The sequence below is a fragment of the Equus asinus genome, chromosome 25, assembly GCF_041296235.1.
Source record: "Equus asinus isolate D_3611 breed Donkey chromosome 25, EquAss-T2T_v2, whole genome shotgun sequence".
Lineage (NCBI taxonomy): Eukaryota > Metazoa > Chordata > Mammalia > Perissodactyla > Equidae > Equus > Equus asinus.
In genome coordinates, this window is record NC_091814.1 from 36,200,415 (window position 1) to 36,226,468 (window position 26,054).

At 40.8% G+C, this 26,054-nt stretch overlaps 1 protein-coding gene across 2 annotated transcripts in view; it reads left to right on the top strand.

Annotated features, from left to right (window-relative positions):
- The window catches only part of CENPF (centromere protein F), a 58,799-nt gene extending 37,336 nt beyond the window's left edge, over positions 1-21,463 (top strand). For both annotated transcript variants that reach the window (XM_014865782.3, XM_044758006.2), the window contains exons 13-20: positions 114-2,960; positions 4,160-4,312; positions 8,466-8,642; positions 9,233-9,394; positions 11,739-11,901; positions 13,117-13,593; positions 15,045-15,223; positions 20,536-21,463. In XM_014865782.3, coding sequence (XP_014721268.3) covers positions 114-2,960; positions 4,160-4,312; positions 8,466-8,642; positions 9,233-9,394; positions 11,739-11,901; positions 13,117-13,593; positions 15,045-15,223; positions 20,536-20,739 — 4,362 coding nt within the window. In that variant the 3' untranslated portion in view covers positions 20,740-21,463. The remainder of the gene's footprint in view (positions 1-113; positions 2,961-4,159; positions 4,313-8,465; positions 8,643-9,232; positions 9,395-11,738; positions 11,902-13,116; positions 13,594-15,044; positions 15,224-20,535) is intronic.
- The last annotated feature ends 4,591 nt before the right edge of the window (positions 21,464-26,054 follow it).

The following is a 26,054-nucleotide window of genomic DNA, read 5'->3' on the forward strand; positions in this document are numbered from 1 at the left end:
GTATTTAGCAGAAGAAAGTAGCCAGTTTATATAAAATAATAATTAAGTCTATTTATTCAATTTTATTCTTCTTGAAAAATAAAATGCATTTTCGTTATATATTACAACTACAGGTTATTCGGGATGGAAATGATAGCTGTGACATAAAAGAATCAGAAGAAAATACTTCAGAAACTAGAGCGAGAACACCAAAGGATGACATTCATCAGATTGGTGATAAAGCTGATCAGCAGGACCTCAGCCTAGAGGTGGAGAAAATAACTGAGACTGGTGCAGTCAACCTTACGGGAGAATGGTCCAGGGAGCAGTCTCCGGACACCAGTCACGAGACCCCAGTGGAGGATAAAACCCTGGGCTGTTCAGAATGTGTTTCTGAATTGCCACTGTCTGGTCCTAATGCTTTAGTCCCTATGGATGTTCTGGAGAATCACGTAACCATTCAGAATCTCCAGCTGCAGGTAAAAGAGACATCAGATGAGAATTGGAGATTACTTCATGTCATAGAGGAACGTGACAAGAAGGTCGAAAGCTTGCTAAATGAATTAAAAGAATTGGACTCCAAACTCGATTTACAGAAAGTCCAACTAACTACCAAGGTTGAAACATGCCTAGAATTGGAAAAAACAGTTGAGGAACTTAAGAAAGAAAAATCAGATTTAAGTGAAAAATTGGAATCCTTTTCTTGTGATAACCAGAAATTACACCAGAGAGTAGAAAGTTTGGAAGGCGTCAGTTCTAATTTAGAAGTGGGCACAGAGAAATCGTCCCATGAAATTATTGAAGATAATGTAGCCAACGTGAACAACTGGAGAGAGAGATTTTTTGATGCGGAAAATGAGCTGAAGAGGATCAAATCTGAGAAAAGTAGCATTGAGCTCCACGCCCTCTCTGTGGAAGCTGACTTAGAGAGAGTCCAAACGGAGAAGCTGTATTTAGAAAAAGACAATGAAAATAAGCAGAACGTTATCACCTGTCTTGAGGAAGAACTCTCTGTGGTCACAAGTGAGAGAAACCGGCTTCATGGAGAATTAGATACTTTGTCAAAAGAAAATAAAGAACTGGACCAGGCGTCTGAAAAGATGAAGGAGAAAGTACGAGAGCTCGAATCTCGTCAAGGTGAGTGTCTGCAGCACCTTGACGTGGTGGGGGCTGAGGTAAGGGAGAAAACACAGCTCCTTCAGACTTTGTCCTCTGAGGTAAGTGAGCTGTTAGAAGATAAAGGTCATCTCCAGGAGCAGCTGCAGAGCTTGGAAAAGGACTCACAGACACTGTCTCTGGTAAAAAGTGAGCTGGAAAACCAAATCGGACAACTGAGTGAAGAGAAAGAATCACTCGTAAAAGAATCCGAAAGCCTGCAGACCAAACTGAATGAATTGGAACATGAAAAGCTGGATGTCGCCAAGGCCTTGGAGGCCGCACTGATGGAGAAAGGTGAGGTCGCAGTGAGGCTGAGCTCAACGCAAGAGGAGGTGCATCAGCTGAGGAAAGGCATCGAGAAACTGAGGGTCCGCATCGAGGCTGATGAAAAGAAGCAGCTCCACGCCTTAGAGAAGCTGAGGGAAAGCGAGCGTAAGAATGATTCGCTTCAGGATAAAGTTGAGAACCTTGAAAGGGAATTGCAGATGTCAGAAGAAAACCAAGAGCTGGTGATTCTTGATGCTGAGAATTGCAGAGTAGAGGCGGAGACCCTAAAAACCCAAATAGAATTGATGACTGAAAGCCTGAAAGCTTTGGAAGGAGACCTTACCACGGTAAGGTCTGAAAAAGAAAATCTGATGAAAGAACTCCAAGAGAAACAAGGTCAAGTGTCTGAATTAGACACGTTAGTCTCTTCATTTAAAAATCTATTGGAGGAAAAGGAGCAAGAAAAAATACAGATGAAAGAACAATCTAAAGCCGCAGTGGAGATGCTGCAGACAGAATTGAAAGAGCTAAATGAGGAAGTGGCAGCCTTGTGTGATGACCAAGAGACCTGGAAGGCCAAAGAACCAAGTCCAGACTCAGCAGCGCAGGGAGTGCAGCAGCTGAGAACTAGCATCGAAAAGCTGAAAGTCCTTCTGGAAGCTGATGAAAAGAAGCAGCTCCATACCTTAGGAGAACTGAAGGAAAGTCGGCATCACGCGGATCTGCTTAAGGATAGAGTGGAGAACCTTGAAAGAGAACTAGAGATCTCAAAAGAGAAACAAGAGCGTGTGCGTCTTGAGGCTGAGAACTCCAAAGCAGAGATCGTGACCCTGAAAGTGAAAATAGAGGAGATGGCTCAAAGTCTGAGAGATTTGGAATTAGATCTTGGCAATATAAGGTCGGAGAAAGAAAATCTGACGAAAGAATTACAAAAAGAGCAAGGGCGAGTATCAGAATTAGAAGTATTAAATTGTTCATTTGAAAATCTGTTGCAAGAAAAAGAGCAAGAAAAGGTAGAGATGAAAGAAGAATCTAAAATTGCAGTGGAGATGCTTCAGACACAATTAAAAGAGCTGAATGAGAAAGTGGCAGCTTTGTGTAATGACCAAGAGACCTTTAAGGCCAAGGAGCAGAATTTGAGTAGTCAAGTAGATTCTCTGGAACACGAGAGGGCTCAGTTGCTACAAGGCCTTGACGAGGCCAAAAGTAATTACATTATTTTGCAATCTTCTGTGAATGGCCTCGTTCAAGAAGTAGAAGGTGGCAAACAGAAACTAGAGAAAAAGGATGAAGAAATCAGTATACTGAAAAATCAACTCCAAGACCAAGAGCAGCTCCTCTCTAAACTGTCCCAGGTGGAAGGAGAGCAGCAGCTTTGCAAGAACCAGAAAATAGAACTGGGGAATCTGGTGGTGGAATTGGAGCAGAAGATCCAAGGGTTGCAGTCCAAAAATGACACTTTGCAGGACACCCTAGACATGCTGCAGAATTCTTACAAGGATTTGGAGAAAGAGCTTGAGTTGGCAAAAATGGAAAAAATGTCCTTTGTTGAGCAAGTAAGTGTCTTAATCTGTTTATGTTTGAATATGTTGTCATGTGAATTGTATTTCCTTTGGACAGTGTTTGCAGTATTGGACCTAACTTTGTAAAGACTTTTGAACTATAGGGACGTTGAGTTGGCTCCAGCACTAGTGACTCTGCTTTGGCTCACATTTACTTGAGATACTTTGGTGCATTGGCCCAGGGTTTCTGTGTGGCACCTGGACATGGGAGAAGCTTTGGGTTATGCACAGTTCCTGGTTCTAATTACATTTCCCTTTCAGAATAGTAGCCTCCATACCCATACTCAGTTGAGAACCACTGCTGTAGAGATTATAACAGATTCTAGTTAGGATCAGGAGGGATGCCCTTGGCCCCTGCTCTGCCTTTAGGACAAAAAACTATCAAAGATATTGATAGAACCAACAAAACCCTCATGGCTCCCACGGTGTGTGCTGGGAATCTTGTGTTTCAGTCCCTTCTTTTACACCTCTTTGTGTAGTCTCCTGTTTTGTTAGCTGATGATTAAAGGGCAAATCTGCCATCAAGAAGCTCAGTGATTAAAGAAAAATTAAGTTTTTCCTCTATGTGCTTGCTTACTGAGCTAAGAAAGTGATTCCTTCAAATTAAATTTTTACCGGACAAATATTAAAAGAAAAAGGGAGAGTCCAGAAAATGCAACCCACCATAACTGTATTTCCCAAGAATTTCAAATTTTTGTACACCTTGCAAGAGATGGCGTTATGGTAGAGATGATTAGAAAAACTGTACCAGGCTCTTTCAACTTCCAGGGGTGAACTCATACAATGGAGCTTTAGTTGGTTTTAACTAAGTACAAGCATGTTTCTTGCAGATTAGTATGGCAGTGGAGGATTAGTAGAGACCCGAGAACTGATAAAAATCTAAGATGCTGCCTCATTCAGTATTCTCTGATGTTTAAGTTTAATTCAAATTAATATCTCAATGAGAGACTTTAAGACTTAGTAATTTTATCTTTCTTTGTCACTCCTTTCCTTCTTGCTTTCATTAAATCTTTGCTGAGAAGAAAAGGTGAGCTTTCCAGTAGGTTTTGAGACTATTAGTTAAGGGAAGATTAGCCGGGTTCCATTTTGTTGTTGAAGACTAAAGCGAGTGTCACGAAATATGTGATGTCAGAGTGATTAATTTGATCAAAACAGACAACCCAAAGCAGATCCTAACAAAGATTAAATTTCAGGTAAACACAATGACTGCGAAGGAAACTGAGCTGCAGAGGGAAATGCACGAGATGGTTCGGGAAAGGACAGAGTTGAAAGAAGGATTTACTGGGGAGAAACAGAGGCTAAGAGAAGAATTAAACTTAATGTCGGAAGAAATAAAGAGCAGCAAAGTAAGTTTCCCTATCACAGATTCATTACCCTCTGATAATTCAGTGTGCACACTCTGCTTGTTTGTTTTTGTAAGGCCTTCTGAAATATACCAAACTTTTTTTAGCTTTTGAGAAAAAGTAACCCCACGCTATGTCATGACCAGACTTGCAGGAATCTTCACCACCCAGCGCTGTCATGAGCCCAGAAGGAGTCATGAGAGGCTTCTGAACACATGAAAACACCTGTCATGGAGCCCAAGTATTTTTGCACAGAAGACGAGCCTTGCACAACATTAACGCACATCAGAAATAGATTTCATGCAGTTTTCAGTGAGTTGATCTGCTTTCCTGGCCTGCCACAGATTACAAGCCAGAATGTTGCTAGAGACAGATGCACTGATCTTGCAAAGAACTAACAAAGTAACAGAAAGAAAGTCACAGTGAAATGTGAAGTTGCAGCAGTCTTGGGGTGTCATTTTAGGGCGGGGTTAATGTGCAGATCTATAGCATTTGGGCCACGCTCCCCACTGCTGTTTCCATAGCAGACCTTGCTGATTTGTGCCATCCCTTTCTCCTGAATTTCTTAACACCGAGTCCTAGGAGCAGAGCTGGCAGATGCACTGAAACCTGTCTGCCAAACCTAGTTAAATGGTAAACGTTCCTAGATCCACACAGGCTTCATACAACTTCATCCTAGAAAAAGGTAGCAAAATATAGTTGTGATTGTGACCCTCAATAATCACTAAAACTTGAAATGATATTTGTAATAGCCTGTATAAGGAGTTGGGGGAAATTTGTACTCTTTTCTAAATAAAGTATTTAATCTAATGAAAATGGAAAAGTTTTGGCATTTAATCTCAGCAGCTGATTTATGGAGTTTTCTGGCAATGCTTTGTGGAAGGAGTTCCTGTGGATGATGTCTGAGTGCTTCATCTGCTGAAGTCTTTGGTACTAAGGAGCGTGGGAGTATCCTAAGTATATTGTTGTTTGTATTTCAGTTGCAGGCTCTACTAAAAGGAAAAGCTAGGTGTTCAGCCTCAAGTCCATACATGTGAGTGTGTTAGTCTGCAACAGCTGTATTCATTCATTTGTTCATTCTATAAATAAGTGCTACTAAAGTCTGGATGGAACGTTGAGCCATAGCTATCCTGGGGTTCCTGTACTCAGAGCTTACGGTCTAGACACACAATAAATCATTAAATAGGAAACATGAAATATTCATAAACTGTTAAGTGCTATAAAGGAAACAAACAAGATTCTTTACTGCACAGTAATTGGGAAGTGTGGTGTGAGGGTAGAGAACAACTTAATTTAGATAAGGTGGTCAGAGAATGTCATCTGCAGGATGAGGAGTCCACATGCGAAGAACAGGGCAGAGGAAGGAGCCTTCTAGGTGTAGAGAGAAGTAGGATGAAATCTCTGAGATTAGAAATATCTTTGTATTTTTTAGAAATTGGAAGGAAACCATTGTGGCTGGAGTCAGATGGAAAGTGATAAGAAGAAAGATTGGAACAGTAGGAAGGCCGTGGTAAAGAATTAGAATAAGATCTAAAGTAACACCAAATACAGGAGGCTGGAGTTTAAAGGGAAGGTTTAGGCTGGATACAGGGATTTGGCTAGTACAGAATATAGGCTATTCGAAAATTATGGGAATGTTAGAAAATACAGATGGAGAAGAGAAGGTGGCTCAGGGCCTGGCCCAGCGGACCTCCAGCATGCAGGGTGAGATAGAGGAGGAAGAGCCAGCAAAGAAAACAAGAAGACGTGATGAGGCAAACCAAGAGAGTGTCGTGTTCTAGAAGCCAAGCGTGGAGGCTGTCTCAAGATGGAAGGAGTGGTCAACAGTATCAGATCAACTTCGAGGATGAATGAGATGAGGACTGAAGAGCTCTTCAGATGTGCAAATGGAGGCTGATGACGCCATGAAAAGCTACTTCAGGAGGAGTTTGGGATGAAACCAGGTTGAAGTGGGTTGAAAAGTGAATGGGAGATGAAGAGGACTCAGCATGTATATAAACATATGGAAGCAGCTATTTGGGATCAGGCATAGAGAAGATGGATGCCTCCAGGGCTGCAGTTTTGCCAGTCCTACACAGTGAAGGGAGAGAGGGGCAAAAGAGTTGGGGGCATTTGGAAGAAAATTCTTTTTTTTTTTTTTTTTTTTTTTTTTTTTTTATTAATGTTATGATGGATTACAGGCTTGTGAAATTTCAGTTGTACATTTTTGTTAGTCATGTTGTGGGTACACCACTACCCCCTCCGTGCCCTCCCCCCACCCCCCCTTTTCCCTGGTAACCACCGATCAGATCTCCTTCTCAATATACTAATTTCCACCTATGAGTGGAGTCATATAGAGTTCGTCTTTCTCTGACTGACTTATTTCGCTTAACATAATGCCCTCGAGGTCCATCCACATTGTTGTGAATGGGCCAATTTCGTCTTTTTTTATGGCTGAGTAGTATTCCATTGTGTATATATACCACATCTTCTTTATCCAATCATCAGTTTCTGGGCATGTAGGCTGGTTCCACGTCTTGGCTATTGTAAATAATGCTGCGATGAACATAGGGGTGCAACGGACTCTTGAGATATCTGATATCAGGTTCTTAGGATAGATACCCAGTAATGGGATGGCTGGGTCATAGGGTATTTCTATTTTTAACTTTTTGAGAAATCTCCATACTGTTTTCCATAGTGGCTGTACCAGTTTGCATTCCCACCAACAGTGTATGAGGGTTCCTCTTTCTCCACAACCTCTCCAACATTTGTCGTTCTTGGTTTTGGATGTTTTTGCCAATCTAACGGGGGTAAGGTGATATCTTAGTGTAGTTTTGATTTGCATTTCCCTGATGATTAGCGATGATGAACATCTTTTCATGTGTCTATTGGCCATATTCATATCTTCTTTTGAGAAATGTCTGTTCATGTCCTCTGCCCATTTTTTGATCGGGTTGTTTGTTTTTTTGTTGTTAAGCAGTGTGAGTTCTTTGTATATTATGGAGATTAACCCTTTGTCGGATAAGTGGCTTGTAAATATTTTTTCCCAATTAGTGAGCTGTTTTTTTGTTTCAATTCTGTTTTCCCTTGCCTTGAAGAAGCTCTTTAGTCTGATGAGGTCCCATTTGTTTATTCTTTCTATTGTTTCCCTCAACTGAGGAGTTACAGTGTCCGAAAAGATTCTTTTGAAACTGATGTCAAAGAGTGTACTACCTATATTCTCTTCCAAAAGACTTATTGTCTCAGGCCTAATCTTTAGGTCTTTGATCCATTTTGAGTTTATTTTGGTGTGTGGTGAAAAAGAATGGTCGATTTTCAATCTTTTGCATGTGGCTGTCCAGTTTTCCCAGCACCATTTGTTGAAGAGACTTTCTTTTCTCCATTGTAGGCCCTCTGCTCCTTTGTCGAAGATTAGCTGTCCATAGATGTGTGGTTTTATCTCTGGGCTTTCAATTCTGTTCCATTGATCTGTGCACCTGTTTTTGTACCAGTACCATGCTGTTTTGATCACTGTAGCTTTGTAGTATGTTTTGAAATCAGGGATTGTGATTCCGCCGGCTTTGTTTTTCTTGCTCAAGATTGCTTTAGCAATTCGTGGTCTTTTGTTCCCCCATATGAATTTTAGGATTGTTTGTTGAATTTCTGTGAAGAATGTTCTTGGGATTCTGATTGGGATAGCATTGAATCTGTATATTGCTTTGGGTAGTATGGACATTTTAACTATGTTTATTCTGGAAGAAAATTCTTATAGAGATAGAACGTGGACTCTAAGCTGGTCAAGGAAAAGAACATCAGTCTGAGGGGCTTGAATATGAAGGGTGGTGGTGGTGCTGCTGTTGATGATGTCAAGGAATTATTGCAATGCAAGTACTTAAGTAAGTGAGCCTGGAAGCCTAGGAAGGTGTGGTCCCAGAGTGGTTCTGTTCAATCTGAGGTTTCCGAGATTCTGTGGTCCCTGTGGATGTGACTTTGGAGGTTGGGCTGGAGCAGAGGAGATTGTCACTGGAGATGAAGGCGCAATTTAAAGTGAATACATCGCTACGGATTATAGCACTTTTCTATATGGGTTTTGTCTTGCCTGTAAACTATCTTTTCCCCCTCAGTACTCAGTATTTCCTGGAGATAGATATGCAAGTTCTTAATTATTTTCCTGTGATTTCACTTCTTTTCTCATTAGGGTCAATTGAAGGAGCTCATGCTAGAAAACAGTGAATTGAAGAAGAGTTTGGATTGCGCACACAAAGACCAGATGGAAAAGCACGAGAAGATGAGAGAAGAAATAGCTGGATATCACCTACGGCTCCAGGATGCTGAAAAGAAACACCAGGCTTTGCTTCTGGGTACAAACAAACAGGTAACAACGTGGGCTTGGTTACTGGGGGAGCTGGAGAGGATGTTTTGACCATGGTAATGAGGCATTTTTTACAAGAAGGTCAATGTTCTGCATTATTTTCATGCTGTATAATCTTACAAAGGATCCCATTGTATTAACTTCACTATCTTTCCCCCAGTTACTTGCATATATCTTATTTTGTGACTTGATTTTTAAAACTACATTTCCATCTTGGAGCAGAATAGTAGGAGAGTCTCAAAGACTATTTGAAATGGTCCTTGGAACAGCAGTGTTTTTTTTTCCCTACAATTTTTTTTGTTTGTTTTTGAGGAAGATTAATCCTGAGCTAACATCTGCCAATCCTCCTCTTTTTGCTGAGGAAGGCTGGCCCTGAGCTAACATCCATGCCCATCTTCCTCTACTTTATATGCGGGCCGGCTGCCACAGCATGGCTTGCCAAGCGGTGCCATGTCTGCACCCAGGATCCGAACCAGCGAACCGCAGGCCGCCGAAGTGGAGCGTGTGAACTTAACCACTGCACCACTGGGCCGGTTCCTCCTACAATTTTTTTAGCTGAGCCTCCTGGCTAAATTAACTTTTTTCTGCCCTAGTATGAAATGGAAATCCAAACATATCAAGAGAAATTGACTTCTAAAGAAGAATGCCTCAGCTCCCAGAAAGCGGAGATGGACCTCTTAAAGTCTAGTAAAGAAGAACTCAGTAATTCTTTGAAAGCTACCACTGAGATTTTAGAAGAATTGAAGAAGGCCAAGGTATGTTCACTTCTTGCTTCATGACTTCTCATGTTCTTATAGATAATAGTGGTTTTAATGGTATAGAATTAAGCGCTTTCATTTTAATTTTTATCAACATTTTTTTGTAGTCAAAAATAATATCGTTTATCAATTCTCTGTTGAGTTATTTTAAAAAATCAGTGGATGGCCTGCTGTCTCAAAGCTGGAATAAACTTTCCATTGCTCAGCGAATCCCCTCAAACTAGAGAATGTTAAAGACTTTTCAAGATGGATATGAAGATTGAGCCAATAACAGATTAGGGCAGGCCCCTCCAGCTGTAGATAATAATTTGGTGGGTAATTCCAAAGTCTTGCTTGATTCATCCTCAAATTCACTGCTGTCACCAAACCTACTTTCCTGGGGCTTTTGGGGAGATCAAAGTGTGGCAAAGTATTTGATCAGGCACACGGATGTATACATTCTTCTCTTCCTCTCCAGACAAGCATCATAAAACTTTTTACTTTAGATAAAAAGGAGGTTGAACCCTGGGCTCAGGATTGTTAGACTGTAGATGGTGCTACAGTAATTCTGCTTGGAAAGAGATGCTGTTTTCATTCCTACAGGTATTTTCCATAAAGTGAATACCATCCAGAATGCATAATAATGATCCTGGAAAATAAATATCTTTCAGTAAAGGTCTTCATTTATAGGGTGACTTAAATTTTTAAAATTATGGTATTAATTGTATATTGAATATATTGAAACAGAAAACTCTAGGTATAAGCTTCTTATGTTTATAGCTCTTACACAACTATTATCAAGGTGAAGGAACTATACCAATAAAATATAAACTAATAAAATTCCGTGATCAGTAATGTTCTGCTGCTACAAAATGAGAGATGAGAGACACTAGGTTTAATAATAGAAAGAAGTAGCTTGAGGTCTACTTTTTTATTTACTCACTTTCTGCTTTTTTAATCTTTGACACTTCTCCTATGGGGAATGTCTATTTATATACATACTGTGTACAAAATGGTACATTGCTTATTAGCTGAGTCTATTCAGATCTCATATAATTTTAGTGAGGTACCAGTTGATAAGCATTGTTTAAATTGAATTAAATGGATCTCCAATCCAGTTATGGTTGGAATCAGAAGTAGAAAATTCCAAAAGTGCAGATTTGCCACAACGTTGCTAATAAATTGTTTCAAGATGAAATATGCGAAGAATGAAATCTACTTGCAACATGACTGTGATGCTCAGGTTCTTCTTTATTTTAAATAGTGTGGTCCTCCTTTGTATGTTCATGATCTCTTATCAGATACTCCTAGAGCTAGATTGTTTTAGAATTCTGCATTTTTTAGATATTACATAGTATACACAATATCCCAGCAGGGTCTGGGGTAATACTTCATACTCAAATTCATATTTCTGCAGCAAAATGTATGCATATTCACACAAGGTGGGATAAATAGACGATAAATACCTTCATATCTGTTCAGGTCAAGTTTTGCTTCTAAATCCTTTACAGAGCTTTTTTTGGATTTCGCAGTTGTAAAGAACTGTGAACTTGTCCTACTGAGAAGTGTGTGGTGACACAATTCTCCAACCGTTCTATTCCTTTCTGTTTAAGCTACTATAAAATTTGAATTTGTGTCGTGAGTGATAATTTAGTCTTCACTTGGTGTGACTAAAACAAATGCCATCTTAGGTATTGAAATTGTGCGATAGCACAGGATTACAAATGGGAACACAGTTGTCTCACTGCAGATTCTTTCTTTTTTAAAGATTGGCACCTAAGCTAACATCTGTTGCCAATTTTCTTTTCTTTTCTTCTCCCCACAGCCCCCCAGTACATAGTTGTGTATTCTAGTTGTGGGTCCTTCTGGCTCTGCTGTGTGGGATGCCACCTCATCATGGCTTGATGAGTGGTGCTGAGTCCATGCCTAGGACCCAACTGGCAAAACCCTGGGCCACCAAAGTAGAGTGCACGAACTTAACCACTCGGCCGTGGGGCTGGCCCCTGAAAATGTTTGACCCCCCCAACAATGTTCATGGACTTCTACCCCCACCCCCAATATGTGATTCCCATTGGGTAAACACATACATAGTGGGCTACGCATAATAGGATATTATCTTAGGAATCATGATTTATGCTTGTCGATACTAAGAAAGGGAGTAACAAAACCAGTGTCTTTGGGGAGACCTCGGAAACGGAGTAGAGAAAGTGAATTGTTTTCTGCATCTTTGAATATTTTCTTTTGGACGTAATAATTCTTAAGTTTATAATATATGATTCTTAGTTATATCTCCTAATTAATTTTTCCATATGCTCATAAAAAGCAATTCAAGGTTTTAGGTGGAATTACTTTTGTTTTGTAGATGGACAATCTGAAATATGCAAATCAGTTGAAGAAGGAAAATGAACGAGCCCAGGGGAAAATAAAGTTGCTGATCAAATCCTGTAAACAGCTGGAAGCGGAAAAGGAAATGTTGCAGAAAGAGCTGTCTCGCCTTGAAGCTGCACAAGAGAAACAAAAAACAGGTGAGTGTGAACTGGGCCCGTCAGCGAGCCAGACCTCTTTCCCGCTAGTGACATCACACACGGATGGTGTCTGCCTAGGAGGTGTTTTCAGTGCTCTGTTCTGTTACTGCGTGCTCATTTTTAGCACTTATCCATTTTTCAATTTCTGATGTTTGTGCTCAGCGTGCAGTCATTAACAGGATTCTGAATGAAGCCTATAGTTTGAAATAGAATGATCGCATCTTCTGTTCTATAAAACATACAAAAAACTGGCAGCACTTATTGCTAATGAGCTGTTCCAAGAAGAGGTTTTCATGTGGATGTCCATTTACGTAGTTCTTCCATCAAAGGCAGACTGGTATCTGAGCTGGCATTGATAATTTATAAACAGCTGATTCTGGTTGTCTTTGGCTCATCCGAGTGGGTCAACGAAATAGAAGGGTTGGGGGCATATTTTTTGGGAGTGGAGGTAAAATAAAAATAGAAAAGAAATGACAAGTCTCCTTGTCACTTTTCTCTCCTTATGCCCCAGAGCGGAATGCTCTTACTGTGTGGCTAGATTATGGCAAGTGTGGTAGGCGTGGCTCTTCTGGGCCATAGCTTTGCAGAGTGGGTCAATAATCTTCCCTGCTGAAAAGAGTCCTGAGAGTAGACTGGAGCTCCAGGGAGGTTGTCCAGTGGATTTAATGCCAACCACGGCACTACAAGTTGACTAAGACATCCACCTTTGCAGTATCCTTCAAGCTCTTGTTCATCAGGTCCTCCATTGCTTTCAAATGGTTTTCAAAGCTTTTTTGGACTTACTTTGTCACTGGCCCCTGCCTGTCTCCCAAAGCCATAACAACAGAGACTTTATATTCTCTACTGACTTTTATTGTTCATTCACTTACAATGGAAAGAATGGACAGGGCAAAAATAGAGGATGTGATAAATTGATTCATTTGATCTCATATGATCACTCTAAGAAAGTCTGATGGATTGGCTGAAGTATGAGTTTGAGATTTTGGTGGATTTTATTTAGGCTATCCCAATAAGATGTAACTTACTAGGATATGGACCTTGGTATGATCCCTCCCAAACAAGAGCTATTTGAACTATAAGAACGTACACAGCTGTATCTCCCCCACTCCTCCAAAAAAAATCAAAGAGCAAATCTAAGGTTACCTGCCTTGTGACGCCCAGGGTTAACTAGAGAAGTGTCAAGTTAGACTTGATGTGTCACTTTATTTATGACAGGTACTGTTGTGGATGCTAATGTAGATGAATTAATGACCGAGATGAAAGAACTGAAAGAAACTCTTGAAGAAAAGAACAAGGAGGCTGATGAATACTTGGAAAAGTACTGTTCCCTACTTATAAGCCATGAGAAGCTGGAAAAAGACAAAGAAATGTTAGAAACACAAGTTGCTCGTCTGAGTTCACAACAATCCAAACTCAATCTCCCAAGTTCTCCTTTGCTGAATTCAGTTGTTCCAGGATCATCTCCGGCCCCTTCTGTTACTGAAAAGAAGTTACCGTCCGGCCAAAATAAAGCTTCAGGAAAAAGACAGAGGTCTAGTGGGATTCGGGAGAATGGAGAAGGAACGACGCCTTCTACACCAGAGACATTTTCTAAGAAAAGTAGGAAAGCGGTCAAAAGTGGCATTCACCCTGCAGAGGATGCAGAATATGCTGAGTTTGAGCCAGAGGGCCTCCCAGAAGTTGTAAAGAAAGGTACGTATAATTTAGAAACAAAATTATGTGTCTTCTTTTGAAACTCCATATAAAAATTCGCATACAAAAAAGACAAGCATTTATTTTTTAGGTAATTGTGCAACAGTACGAATTGATCTTCAGAAGCGATAGTCCACTTTTAAATTGATAGGGTTATATATTTTCCTTTCTGTCGTGAGAGAATGACTAGGATCTAATTACTCTTGTCACACTACAAAAGGGGCTGGTAGATTTGAAAAGGACTGGTAAAAACCTGTTTAGAATTTGATATTTCTGTGCAGAAAAATCCTGAATGAAAGACACCCTTCAAGCTTTTCTCCCTTTGGTTGTGTCGCACCCAGGTAGTAGGTGAGCTGGAGGATGGATCTGATGATGCTGGTCCCCTGGCTGGAGCCACTTACCACTTTTTTTTTTAACCAAGTGGTCCTCCAAGTGTGGCCCAGGGACTGGAGCCTGTCTAGGAACCGTTTGTTCCTTGTCCATGACAAAAAACAATGTGCAGAAATCAAGAGTAAGAGTTTAAAATTTTCAAAGCAATTTGGCATTGTTTCGACATCCAAGCACATAATCATTTTTCTATTGATTCATGCTTATTATCTTAGACAAAAGTATCATTCCACAGCAGACTGGGAATTAGGCCCCACCCCTCCCCTTCTAAAAGATCAAAGCTGGTTCTTTGCCATAGAAGGTTTCAGAAGCACTGTTCTGAGTAACTCTAGCCTTTAGGAAATCTGGCTCAAAAATCGTTAGCTGTCTTTCTCATCACTGTTTTTTATTTGTAGTTATAGGGTTAAAAATAAAACAGAAAGAAATGCTGCTTTAGTTAGCCATTTATGCTGCTCTGGAGTGTGTGTGATATGCTGTCTTGAGTGTCCTTCGGATTGACTTTCTCATGGTCCTCACAAGTCCTGTCCGGTTCCTCAGTGGAAGGAGACGATGTATGCAGAGAGTGAGGTGACCCGTAGCACAAGGTCAAGTCTCTCCTCCCACCTACTCTCTACACAAGAGCCATCACCCGAAGTAGCTGTAACCATTGCACATTAGCCCCCCTTAAACAAAAGCTGCCCTTTTTTTTTGTTTTTCCTTTCTATTTTATCCTCTTACTTTCTCAAATGCAAATTTTACAGTAAGGCCTGCTGGTGTGTTCTTCAGATCTTAGGAAAATGTGAGTTAAGACATCCATGTGGAAGAAGCAGGAAAAAATTTCCTGTTTAATATTATTTCCCCGTTGTGGTTTCTTATGTTTCTAATAAGAGAAAACCTGCTAGTTATTTATTCAATTTGATGACTCCCAGGGTAGCAATGAAGTTAATCTATTGTCCACTGTGGCCAGGAGAAAGTATTTTTGGCGTTACCCTTATCTTCGTAAAAACTTTACCTGATGACCGTCATTTCCACTGTAGATAGAATTGCACCCAGCAGTGTTGACAGTCAGCCTTTTTTGTCCTTAGGGTTTGCTGATATCCCTACAGGAAAGACAAGTCCGTACGTCCTGCGGAGGACAACCATGGCCACTAGGACCAGCCCCCGCCTTGCCGCGCAGAAGTTAGCACCGTCCCCCCTGAGTCTCGATAAAGAAAATCATGCTGAGACCTCCAAGCCAACAGCTGGTGGCAGCAGATCACAAAAGGTAAGCTCCTGTGTGCATGTCCCTCCCGTTTGAAATCCAGAGAGTTACAGCGTTATCTGGATGAGGATTTGACACTGCGCCCTCTGACTCGGGAGCTCTTTAAAGTCTGACCTTCTGGATGTGGTATAAATAGGTCAGTGTTGAGGGGAGTGGTAGGCAGACCTGAGGATGAGCATCACATTATCCTGCCTGCCCACAGTCTCATCCTTGACCTAGCAGGCCGCTTATAAATAGTCTATTGGGAAATGACATTGTCAGATCAGAACTCACAGGATTTCTAAGACAGCTTCAAGCATTACCGCTGGAGGATTTGAAGAGGTTGTTTCTCTTTGGGCATAGGCATTGGACATTGCTTGCTTCATCTTTTTTTCCTCTCACCTATCTGCCCCCCAGCTGCCGATTCTTTGTTTTTTTTTACTGCTTTACTTACTACAAAAAGCAAATACTTCAGTAGATTTCTAAAGAAAGGAACTCTGTTTATGGATTTCTATTTATTTATTTTGAGTAAGATTAGCCCTGAGCTAACATTTGCTGCCAATCCTCTTCTTTTTGCTGAGGAAGACTGGCCCTGAGCTAACATCTGTGCCTGTCTTCCTCTACTTTTTATATGTGGGATGCCTACCACAGCATGGCTTGACAAGCGGTGCCATGTCCGCACCTGGGATCCGAACCGGCGAACCCTGGGCCGCCGAAGCGGAATGTGCACTTAACTGCTGAGCCACCAGGCCGGCCCCATATGGATTTCTCTTTTGATTGTTGAGGGTAGAGCTCCGACCTTAGTGATCTCTGTACCTTGCAAACAGCCCGGAAAACGTTATTTAAAGCAGAGAATATTTGCTTAACAGGTCTTTGTTCCATTACTATAATCCATAGCAGCTACCATTTATGTATGCAAAGTATGTGCATTTTATTGAATTCTCAAGTTTTATTTTCTCATTTTATTGAACTCTCGCAGTAAGTGGTATTAGAAAAGGATGAAGAAAGTAAGACTCATAAAGACATAACCTGCCCAGAGTTAACACCTAGCTTCTCTCGACTATAGTTTTGCTCCCCCAGTGTTTCTCAAACTAGCAATACAGGAATATTGTTGGAAGTTGCTGGAATAGTGTCAAGAATTTTAAAAGTTTTGCGATTTTCCTCTGCTTACTTGTCAGTTTGATTAAGTGTGCAATCTGGTTACCTCGAACCAGCAAGCAAAACTTTGACAGTGTACTAACTCCTATTTGGTGATATGATAATTCTTAAGTGAACAGGCGTGCCTCCTCATTAGGCCCGTGGATGCCAAAATACAAAGACATTGGTGATTAGTTGCATCAAAACAAGAACATATGTGCAAATTTGTTTGGTACGTTGATAAATAAGAGCCTTAAGTGTTGAGGAATTTATACTTAGTATTAAGTTCATAACTTATAATAAAAATTTTTTAAATTCAGGGGTGAGGATGAATGGTCTGAGATTTTCTTTCCTTCGTTAAAATGGGCCCATCCTGAGCCAGCCTTGATGGCCTAGTGGATAAGCTTTGGCACTCTCACTGCTTCTGTGGCCCAGGTTTGTTCCCTGGTCGTGGAATCACACCACCCGTCTGTCAGTTGCCACGCTGTGGCGGCAGCTGGCATAGAACTAAAGGGACTTATAACTAGAATATCCAGCCATGCACTGGGGTTTTGGGGAGAAGAAAAAAAATGAGGAAGGTTGGCAACAGATGTTAGCTCTGGGTGAATCTTTCCCTGCAAAAAGAAAAATGGGGTGGGCCCATCCATTACTTGTGTTGGAAATATTCTACCATTTTGTGCAAATCCTCTCCCTGCCCCCCACCTTTTTTTTTCTTTCTTTCTTTCTTTCTTTCTTTTCTTCCTTCCTTCCTTCCTCCCTCCCTCCCTCCCGTCCCTTCCTTCCCTTCCCTTCCTTTCTTTCCTTTCCTTCCTTCCCTTCCTTTCTTTCCTTTCCTTCCTTTCCTTCCTTTCTTTCTTTCTTGTGCTCTTATCCACTCACATTTGGATTTAACTTTTGGATGCTGGTAATAACAAAACACTGAAGAGTTTCCTGGAGTAGGTCCTGACTTTCTAGTGATCACAAGAACAACTTCTTTTCGATAAAACAACTAGTGCTCCTAAAGAGGGAAGCCTCCAAGCTTGACCAAAGCTCTTACCAGCAAGATCACCCCTGACCTGCAGTACAGGAGGAGTCGGGGTTAGGTTCTGGTGGAGGCTGTGCCATTTCCTTAGATGAGTGCCTGGGAGCCACCCCTGACTCCTCAGTACACACAAATATCCTTTCCTGCTTGTCTCACACTTACACCTACAGGGATTGGATGAAGTGTTTGTCCGGCTCTCTCTCTCTTTTTTTTTTTTTCAATTTTTAATTCTTTTTTTAATTGCAGTAACTTTGGATTATAACAATATATAGCTTTCAGATGTACACCGTAATATATTTCGAATTTTGTGTAGATTACATCATGTTCATCACCCAAAAACTAATTATAGTCCATCCGCTCACATGTGAGCCTAGTCACCCCTTTTGCTCTCCCCCCTTCCCCTGTGGTAACCACCAATCCAATCTCCATTGCTATGTGTTTGTTTGTTGCTGTTTTTATCTTCTACTTATGAGTGTGTCCGGCTCTCTTAAAACAGAAAATCACGACAAATAGGCAGTACCCTATACTTCCACCATTTCGCGGTGGCTCACTTTGTTGTAATTACTTGCTTCAATAGCAGCCTTCTGAGTTCCATTATGAGTTCTTTGAGGTTCCTGATCATGTTTGTGGTTTACCTGTGTCCTCATGTCTAAGCACAGTGTTGACGTTCAACAGATATTTGTTGAATGAGTGGAGCTGTTAATGTTGTCCTGACATGACTGCAATAATAGATGTTTAAAGGTATGTCAGGAAAGCATCTTATGAAATCACCCTATGGGTCATTTTTTTCTCTTTTTATGAGGAATTGATGGTAAAAGCAGTTTGCATGTGGAGTTCAGACTTAATATCTGAGAAAAGAGCTTTGCACACTAGGGGGCCCGCTCTCCACGCTGCTGTTGAATCTGATGCGTGTGGAGTAGTAACCATGGTTTCCTGCAGATTTGTGTCCAGTGCATTAGCTACCAGCTGCAGTAGGCACCAGCGGCTATGAATTGCTAAGCAATTTTGTGCACTTGTACGAATGGGTGGAAGGGGGATCCTCTTCAGAGCAGCTTATAGGAGACTTCACGATTAGATGCAAACTCTTCGAAACCTAGCCTATTGAGTTTTAATTTAATTCAGCATTTTCTGAGTTGCCTTATAAATGATTGCCTCATCTGTTAGGTATAATTCATGATTTAGTTTGAAAAATGTAGAGCAGGATGTCATTTCCTAAAGCAGATGCTTAGAAACTCAGGATTATGAGCCCTCTCCTTAAGTGACTGGCTGAGTTTTGAGAGATGTGATTGCCTAGGTCGTTTAGCAGGACCTTTGGTGACATCTGACAAGTTCAAAGGGGAAAACAGGTAAAATGCCGAGTGGTGAGGAGCATTCTCTGTTATCTCTCTGGCATGAATAAGCGCAGGAGCTCCTAGTTTGCTGGCGACAAGGGAGTCGGTGATTGTGTGTAGGCTTGATCTGAACGTGGGATGGGCGCTCAGGGCCAGAGGACTGGCCACTAAATTATAGTCATCCTCTACAGTGAGGCTGGCACCACAGCGTCAGTCAGCATTTCTTGGGATCTTATGAGGTTCCTTTTCACTGAGCCATCTGCATACTCGCCCTCTCCCCACTCGGGCAGCAGACACAGTTTGTAAGTAAGATGATTAGGATATGACCTAATTGTTTAAGTACTTGGTGAATTTGACCTCATTTAGTTATGGACAAGTCTGAGGCTGACTAACCAACATGAGGATCAAATGCACAGTTTAAACCCTGATCACAGACTACGATTTCCTCAATTCAGTATCAGGGAAATTGAATCTGCAGGGGGAAGGCAAGGAGTTTGACTAGCTCAGATTCTCTTTTTCCAACGTGATCTCTCTCTCTTTTTTTTAATTGTGAACCTAAAGATTTGACTCTCCTGCATCTGATGGGTTCGAAGGAAACAGCTGTCTATTGTATCACTTTCTAATTTAAAAAAATTAAAAAGAGTACTAGTAAAACTGGGTTTTTTTCTTTCGACTTTCCATGGGCAGTAATTTTCCACCAAGTGCTGATGCTTCAAGGCTGCTCCTTTTAAGTGTCCCGCGTATAATCAGAGGTGCAGGCGAGCTTTCCAGGCATCCAATCTGTTGGCCAGATTTACTGTGTTTTCTGTAATGAAAAGTATTTAGCTGCCTTTTAAAACCACATACTTCCTGTGGAAAGACTATAAATGGGGACATAATTTCCATTCTTTCTTCTTACTGTTTGAGGAGGTCACGGGCCATCAGTCGCTGTGGAAGTGATCTGTCACCTAGCTGTTTTCCAGCATCGGCACTGAATGCCTCTCGCCCTTGTTAAGAGTCCTTCCTCTTTTTCTTGTGACGATCTTCCTACTTGAATCTTCCACTCTTGCCTTTAACTTTGATTAAGGGAAGCTTTTTTGTGTGTCATCTCTTTTGCTGCTCTTTCTCTTTCCTGACCCCCTATCTTCTTTCACAACTATGTAAACCTCAAAAATCTTGACTCTGCCAGCTATGTGGCCCTCTCTGCTGCTCCTTAAAGCCTCACATTTTCTGAGATCCCTCTTCTTTTTAAAAGGCAGGACATCAGAAAGGGGATTTGCTCTTCTGCTATAATCCAAAACCAATATGGAAACAAAACAACAATGTAAGGAGAATGATTAGAAATGCCATTTTATGAGTAACAGGTTCTAGGTCTTTTAAATGTTGCAAATAAAGCTCGCACCCTGTGAAGGTGGTGTCTCCTATTTGGATTTTATTCATTTGAATGACAGCAGGGGCTCAATGAGGATACATGAAAGCTGGTTGGGGTTCTCTTTGAGGAATAGATTGAGCGATGGCCAGGTAGTCAAGCATATTCTGGGCACTAGGGACACAAAGCTTAAGAGGAGATAGTCTTTGCTCTCAAAGAGCTTACCTGCTGATCTGAGAATGTCATGCTGGCCTTGGGAGTGAATCTCTGGCCATCAGAAGTGTCAAGGAAAGTTTGCAAGATGACTCGTCAGAGGTCGTGTCTGACGTCCTTCTAGCTTCTCTGTTAGGCGTGGCCTGTTAGTGAAGATGCAATAGTGGAACTGTGTACAACTCTGAGAGCAGAAGAACTTGCACTTTGGTGACATAAGTGCTTTACTTTTCATGTTGTAGAAATGTGAACGTCATTGAAGCCTGTAACAAAGATGTTTGTGTTGCAGGTCAAGGCTGCTCAACAAAGCCCAGCGGATTCAGGCTCTGCCTCCCGAGAACCCAGCATGAAGTCTCTCTCGGTCAGTAACCTTCCTGAGAGAAGTTCGGCCGACAGCCCCAGGGAGGGCCTGAGGGCCAAGCGAGGCCACCTCACCCCCAGCCCAGAAGCTGGCCCCAAGTCCAAGAGCAGCGAGAACTGTAGGGTCCAGTAGAAGAGACTTTGTGTGTCAGGACCCCCTGAAGGTGGCAGGAGTTGAATAGAAAGCAGTCAGGGGGCACATTATCAGTGGGAAGAAAAAGATTCCTTAGAAGTATGTTGTACTCTTTAGATCTCCCATGTATAAGTGTTAGAAAAGTTTGGAAGCACTAATCACCTATTCATCATCGATATTCCTCTTCTGTGATGTAAATAGCACTGTGAAAAGCTTTTTGGTAATGTTACACTTAAATGACAAAGAACTTCTGTTTGTATGTGGATTTTACACTAAAAAAATGAAAAACACATTGATACTTCCAGTTCACAGCTCCCAGGAAAATGTAAACTTTTGCTTTATGATTTTCCTACGTAGAGTGTTAGGCATGAAATCATTTTAGATCAAGACTTTCTTTGAGCTGAGTAAAATGAAGGAAAACTATGTTGAGTGTGTTTACGGAAGACTGCACACACATGCATATATGGGTGTATTCATCCTTCTCTTCCAATGTGTCTTCTCAATCTTTGCTTATAAAACCTGTACATATTTGTGTGTGGTGGTGTGAGTTGTGTGTTTATTTTCAATTAGCCCGGTTACAGGCTCCTTGAAGGTGTAGTATATCAAGTTTTCTGTCATTGTGCTGTTTCTTTTTAAGACTAATTTGGTACGCATTCTCAGAAATGGTGATCCTTATTAAAATATAGCATGTTTTTCTAATAAAAAAGTTTCCTTTGTTTTCTCTAAAAATGAGTCTTAAATATAAATGCATCGTGAACATTGGTACCATTTCTTGCTAATTTCAACAACCTCTTATAAAAGTAAAAATGTTTTAACAAGTGATACTAGTATATTTAGTGAACATATTCAGTTAAATTAAAAGACATGATTTGGAATACGGGTCATGAAGATTATATAGGACTATATGTCCAGCTAGTGCCTGGCACATTGTGTGTACCCATTAGATCACACACAGCAAGCATATAAGTACATGGTATTTTCCAGCTCATTTATGAATGTCGGGTTTCGAAAATATGCAGGCATTATGAGCCATATCAAATCTAAAAAACTTTGGAACAAGTCCTTGTGTCCTTGAATCAGGGTAGAAAAGTTTTGCAGGACATCAGCTAGTAAAAGATAATTTGTTCTTGGCTTTCAGTTCAGATTGCTGTATAAACCTTGACAAATACTATCATTATATTTTAAAATTGTCCTTTGCAAGGTGGTTCTATTGTTCAGTAATACTTCAATAATATTAAGCTATTTAGTATTCATCTACTGAAAGTGATATCCTGGCTCTTGTTTCTTCCTTCTGTTTCTCCAGTTGCTAGGGGTTGTGGTCTGGGGCAATGTCCTTATCATAAATCATCCCAAGGTTGCCATGTGCTCAAGGGCATGGCCCGGAGTAGACATCGCTGGGATCAGGCCATCAGCATCATTGGCTGGCTCTAGTGGTTGGAAGATTCCACTCAGTAGGTCTGGCTGGATAGTTCCGTGGGTCCTTGAAAGCTCTTCATCTTTTCCTAGGGGGATTGTAGCTGCTGCTCCTTGTTACAGGGAATACGTGGCATGCCTTCTATTTTCATAATTGTGGAGAATTGTTCACAGTCACAGCATATTACATAGTCTTTTCCCCGAGCTAACATTATGTGTTATACTATCAGCTGAGCTGCATATAGGATAAGTAAATAAGCTACAGTTCCAACTCTGAAGTACGTGAGAAACCAGTTGAGTCACGAAGAAGGTCTCAGTTGACAAATTATATGGAGAAATAGACCAAGTCCAGACATCTAAGAATCGGATTCTCATCTGTACAATGAGAGGCTTGGTAGACAATTCTTTCCTCTTGAAGATTCTTTAGAAACAGAGATGGCCCCTTTGTGTTATTGGGACTTATCAAGAATCCAAAGGGACTGCGTCCTCAATAAGAAGGGGATAAAAACCAACATCGAAACATAGCCTGATTTCCTAAGATCACCCCCCACCCCTGCACACACTCTCCCCTCCTTTGAGATTTATTTGTGGTTTTTCTCACTTAACTCCAATCACCGATTTGTTTGAACCTTAGAAGAAGACAGGATACCTCCTCCCAGGGGCCCCTCATCTAGGAGGGGAGACCTGTTCCACTTCCCAGCTGGCTGGAGTCCGTAACACTTCTAACTACTCTTAGAGTGGCTCAGAACATTGACCTTAGAATTTCCAAGTTAGTTCTTTCAAAGTCATTCAGGCTATGGCAGTAGGTCTTGAAAGTTAATTTAAAAGAGATATAGACTATGATCAATGTTTGAAATGATAGGTTTATTAAACCACAGTTAAAAGTTGAACTGGTCAATGGCATCTATGTCATAGTTCTGTTTCATGGTTGAGAAAGGGTTTATAATTATGTCTTCAGGAGGACACGAAGTACCTGGAGTTGGTAGTTGAGCTAGTTGAGCTATGCCCTCCCTCCCACTTTTATTCGTATCAGCTGCCTTCCCTTGTAGAGGAAGGGGCTTTAAATTAGGTTCACTGCCTAGAGAGAGCAGAACTTTGAGTGCCTGAGAAGAACCAGGCCATTCTAATTAGAAAGCCTGGGACCTAAAGCTAGCATCCTCTCTCCAGGTAGAGTTGTGTATCTAACGCCACCCCTCACCTGAGCTATGGCTCGACACCTAAAACACTGTGGAAGGTTATATACATTTTACAAAGTGTTTTCAAATGTTTGCTCAAACCTTACACCTTTGTGAGCTAGACTTTAAGATCTCCATTTCATAGGCTGAGATTAAGTAAGAGACACAGGCAGGACTTCTGAATCATACATCTGAGGAGACCTTGTTAATAATAATGATAATGTGCCTCACAACAACCTTGCAAAATGGAGATTATCCTCATTGGAGAAAAGATGCAATAGACTGAGAAAGTTGAAGTATTTCAACATCAGTTTTGTGAATACAGAGCCCACTGTCTTGTTTGTCTTGCGTCTCTCTAGGGGCAGGCTGTTCCAGAATAATTCGGATAGTACAAATATTCACGTGATAGAAGCAGCTTTTCTACTTTCTCTTTGCAGTGGAGACATCCTTAATCTAGGATGATGGCCGCTGACTTGTCTTACCTTGTACTGAATTTTCAAAAAAAAAATGAGACTAGCTGTAAATTTTGACTTCTAAAAATTGTAGCTACTAACTTAATGTATAAGCATTATTTACTTAAATCCTTTTAAAGAGTCTGTTTTGGAAAACCTTGGAAAATCTAAAAATTTGTAAGTCTTTGAATACAAAAGTTTAGTATAAAAGTGGATGTTAAAAATGAAAGTGAGGGGTCAGAATACCTTGGTTCCCCATGTAACCTTGGGCAAATTACTTAATTCACTATGCCTCAGTTTCCTCTGGTAAAGTTGACTATAATAATAATACAGTCATGTGTCACTTAGCGACAGGGATACATTCTGAGAAATGCATTGTTAGGTGATTTTCTTGTGTGAACACAGAGTGCACTTACACAAACTTAGATGGCATAGCCTACTACATACCTAGGCTATATGGTGCTAATCTTATGGGACCTGCATCATATATGCGGTCAGTTGTTGACTAAACATCATTATGCAGTGCATGACTAATAACAATACCTCTTGAAGTTGTCATGATGATTAAATTAATTAGTTAACATTTAACTATGTGTGTGATTTTGCACTCAATAAAATGTCTATTGTGTATACAGATAATTACACATAATTAAAATATTGCAGCTTAAAATTGTTAGATAAATCTGTTCATCCAATGCAACACATTAATTTCAGATTAAGTTCTGCCCTACAAAATTCTCACCATTCTCAATACCACTAATGCTTATTTTGCAAATGAGTTTAATAGATTTGTAGATATCGTTCAATTACTGATCTTGCAAACGAACCATCCACTTTTGTTGCAGTAAAAGAAAACAATTACTGCAATTTTAACTACAAATGAGTCGTGTTGCTGAAGTTCATATATAAATTGGTTGTTAGAGCTCAGAATACATTTCCTTATAGAAGCAACATTACAAATTGAGCCTACATTCAAGCCCAGAAAGTCAATTTAGCTGATAATATGTTGAAATGGCAGTTACTTTGTTTCACCTCTACAGAACCTCTACTCATAGCATTGTTTCCCTGGAAAAATAGATGTTAAGCATCGGGTTGCCAGAAACTCATTTTTCTACCCCTCAACCATTTTTCCAGTAAGTTCTCCACTCTTTGCTTCCCATTTTGCGGTCATGGACTAGAATTAGCCAGTTGCCTTGGGAGAGAGTAATGCAGGTGTAGATTCCTGTCCACCATATTTCTAACAGCAGCTGCTCCCAGTATGAAAGGGAAAGTGATGGCTTTTATGTTGGGTCTGATGCTGCAGGCAAGGTCCATCCTATGTAATGTGGATGTATTTGTGTGTGTAAATGTAAGCGGTTTGTTCTATTGATGTTACAAGGAAACACACACATCTCCAAACTTCATACATTTTTTTCTGACTATTGGATTGAGTTTCAGCCCACAAAATTTCCACCAGCCTCGATCCCTTCAATGCAAAGAATGTGGCAGATGAATATTACTGAGCTTTGTTATTCTTCTCTTCTCTGGGACACCTTGAGAACGATCCGGGTCTCATGTTTATCTGTATAAAAATATCACATTTGCCAAACCAAATCCTTGCAGTTTCAACTGATTTATCTCATTTGACAGTTAATAATCTTGGGAAGTGGGTCCTATTTTATCACTCAGGAAGAGACCCAAAGAGGTTATTAAATTTGTGGCAAGACAAAACTGAGGCTCCAGTCTTGATTCCCGGTCCAAAGCTCCTTACGTCTGACCATACACCCCTCAGTAGAGAGTAAAGGGATTCAGGAGGCTGAGAAACTAAATTCCAGCCTGAGAAGTTCTTTTTAGGATCTCATTCTGAACCCAGGGGAACTCAACTCCGCACCTCGGGAAAACATGCTTTATTTAACTTCATGGAATTCTTTGAGGTGGTCAGCGGTTTGGCCTTGGGTTTCCAGCAGAAGTTACCCTGTTGTGATAATGGAGAATTTCGCTTCTCCTGCTTTCATTTTTCCCCAGTGATGTTTTTTGCAAGAAGGTAGGAAAATGGCAGCTTTCCAGTTATAGACTTTTTAGCAAAACGTTGGATATTCCTGAGTTTTAAATGTGAACAGATTCTCGTGGTGTTGAAATTGCAGTTGTGTTATCTAACAGAATTTGCCGGCCATGTGTCTCCTCCTTCCTGCTAGACCTTAGGCCCTCCACATGAGGGTGTTATTTGTCTTGGATGCCACCTGCTTGGTTTTTTTTTGAGGAAGACTAACCCTGAGCAAACATCTGCCACCAATCT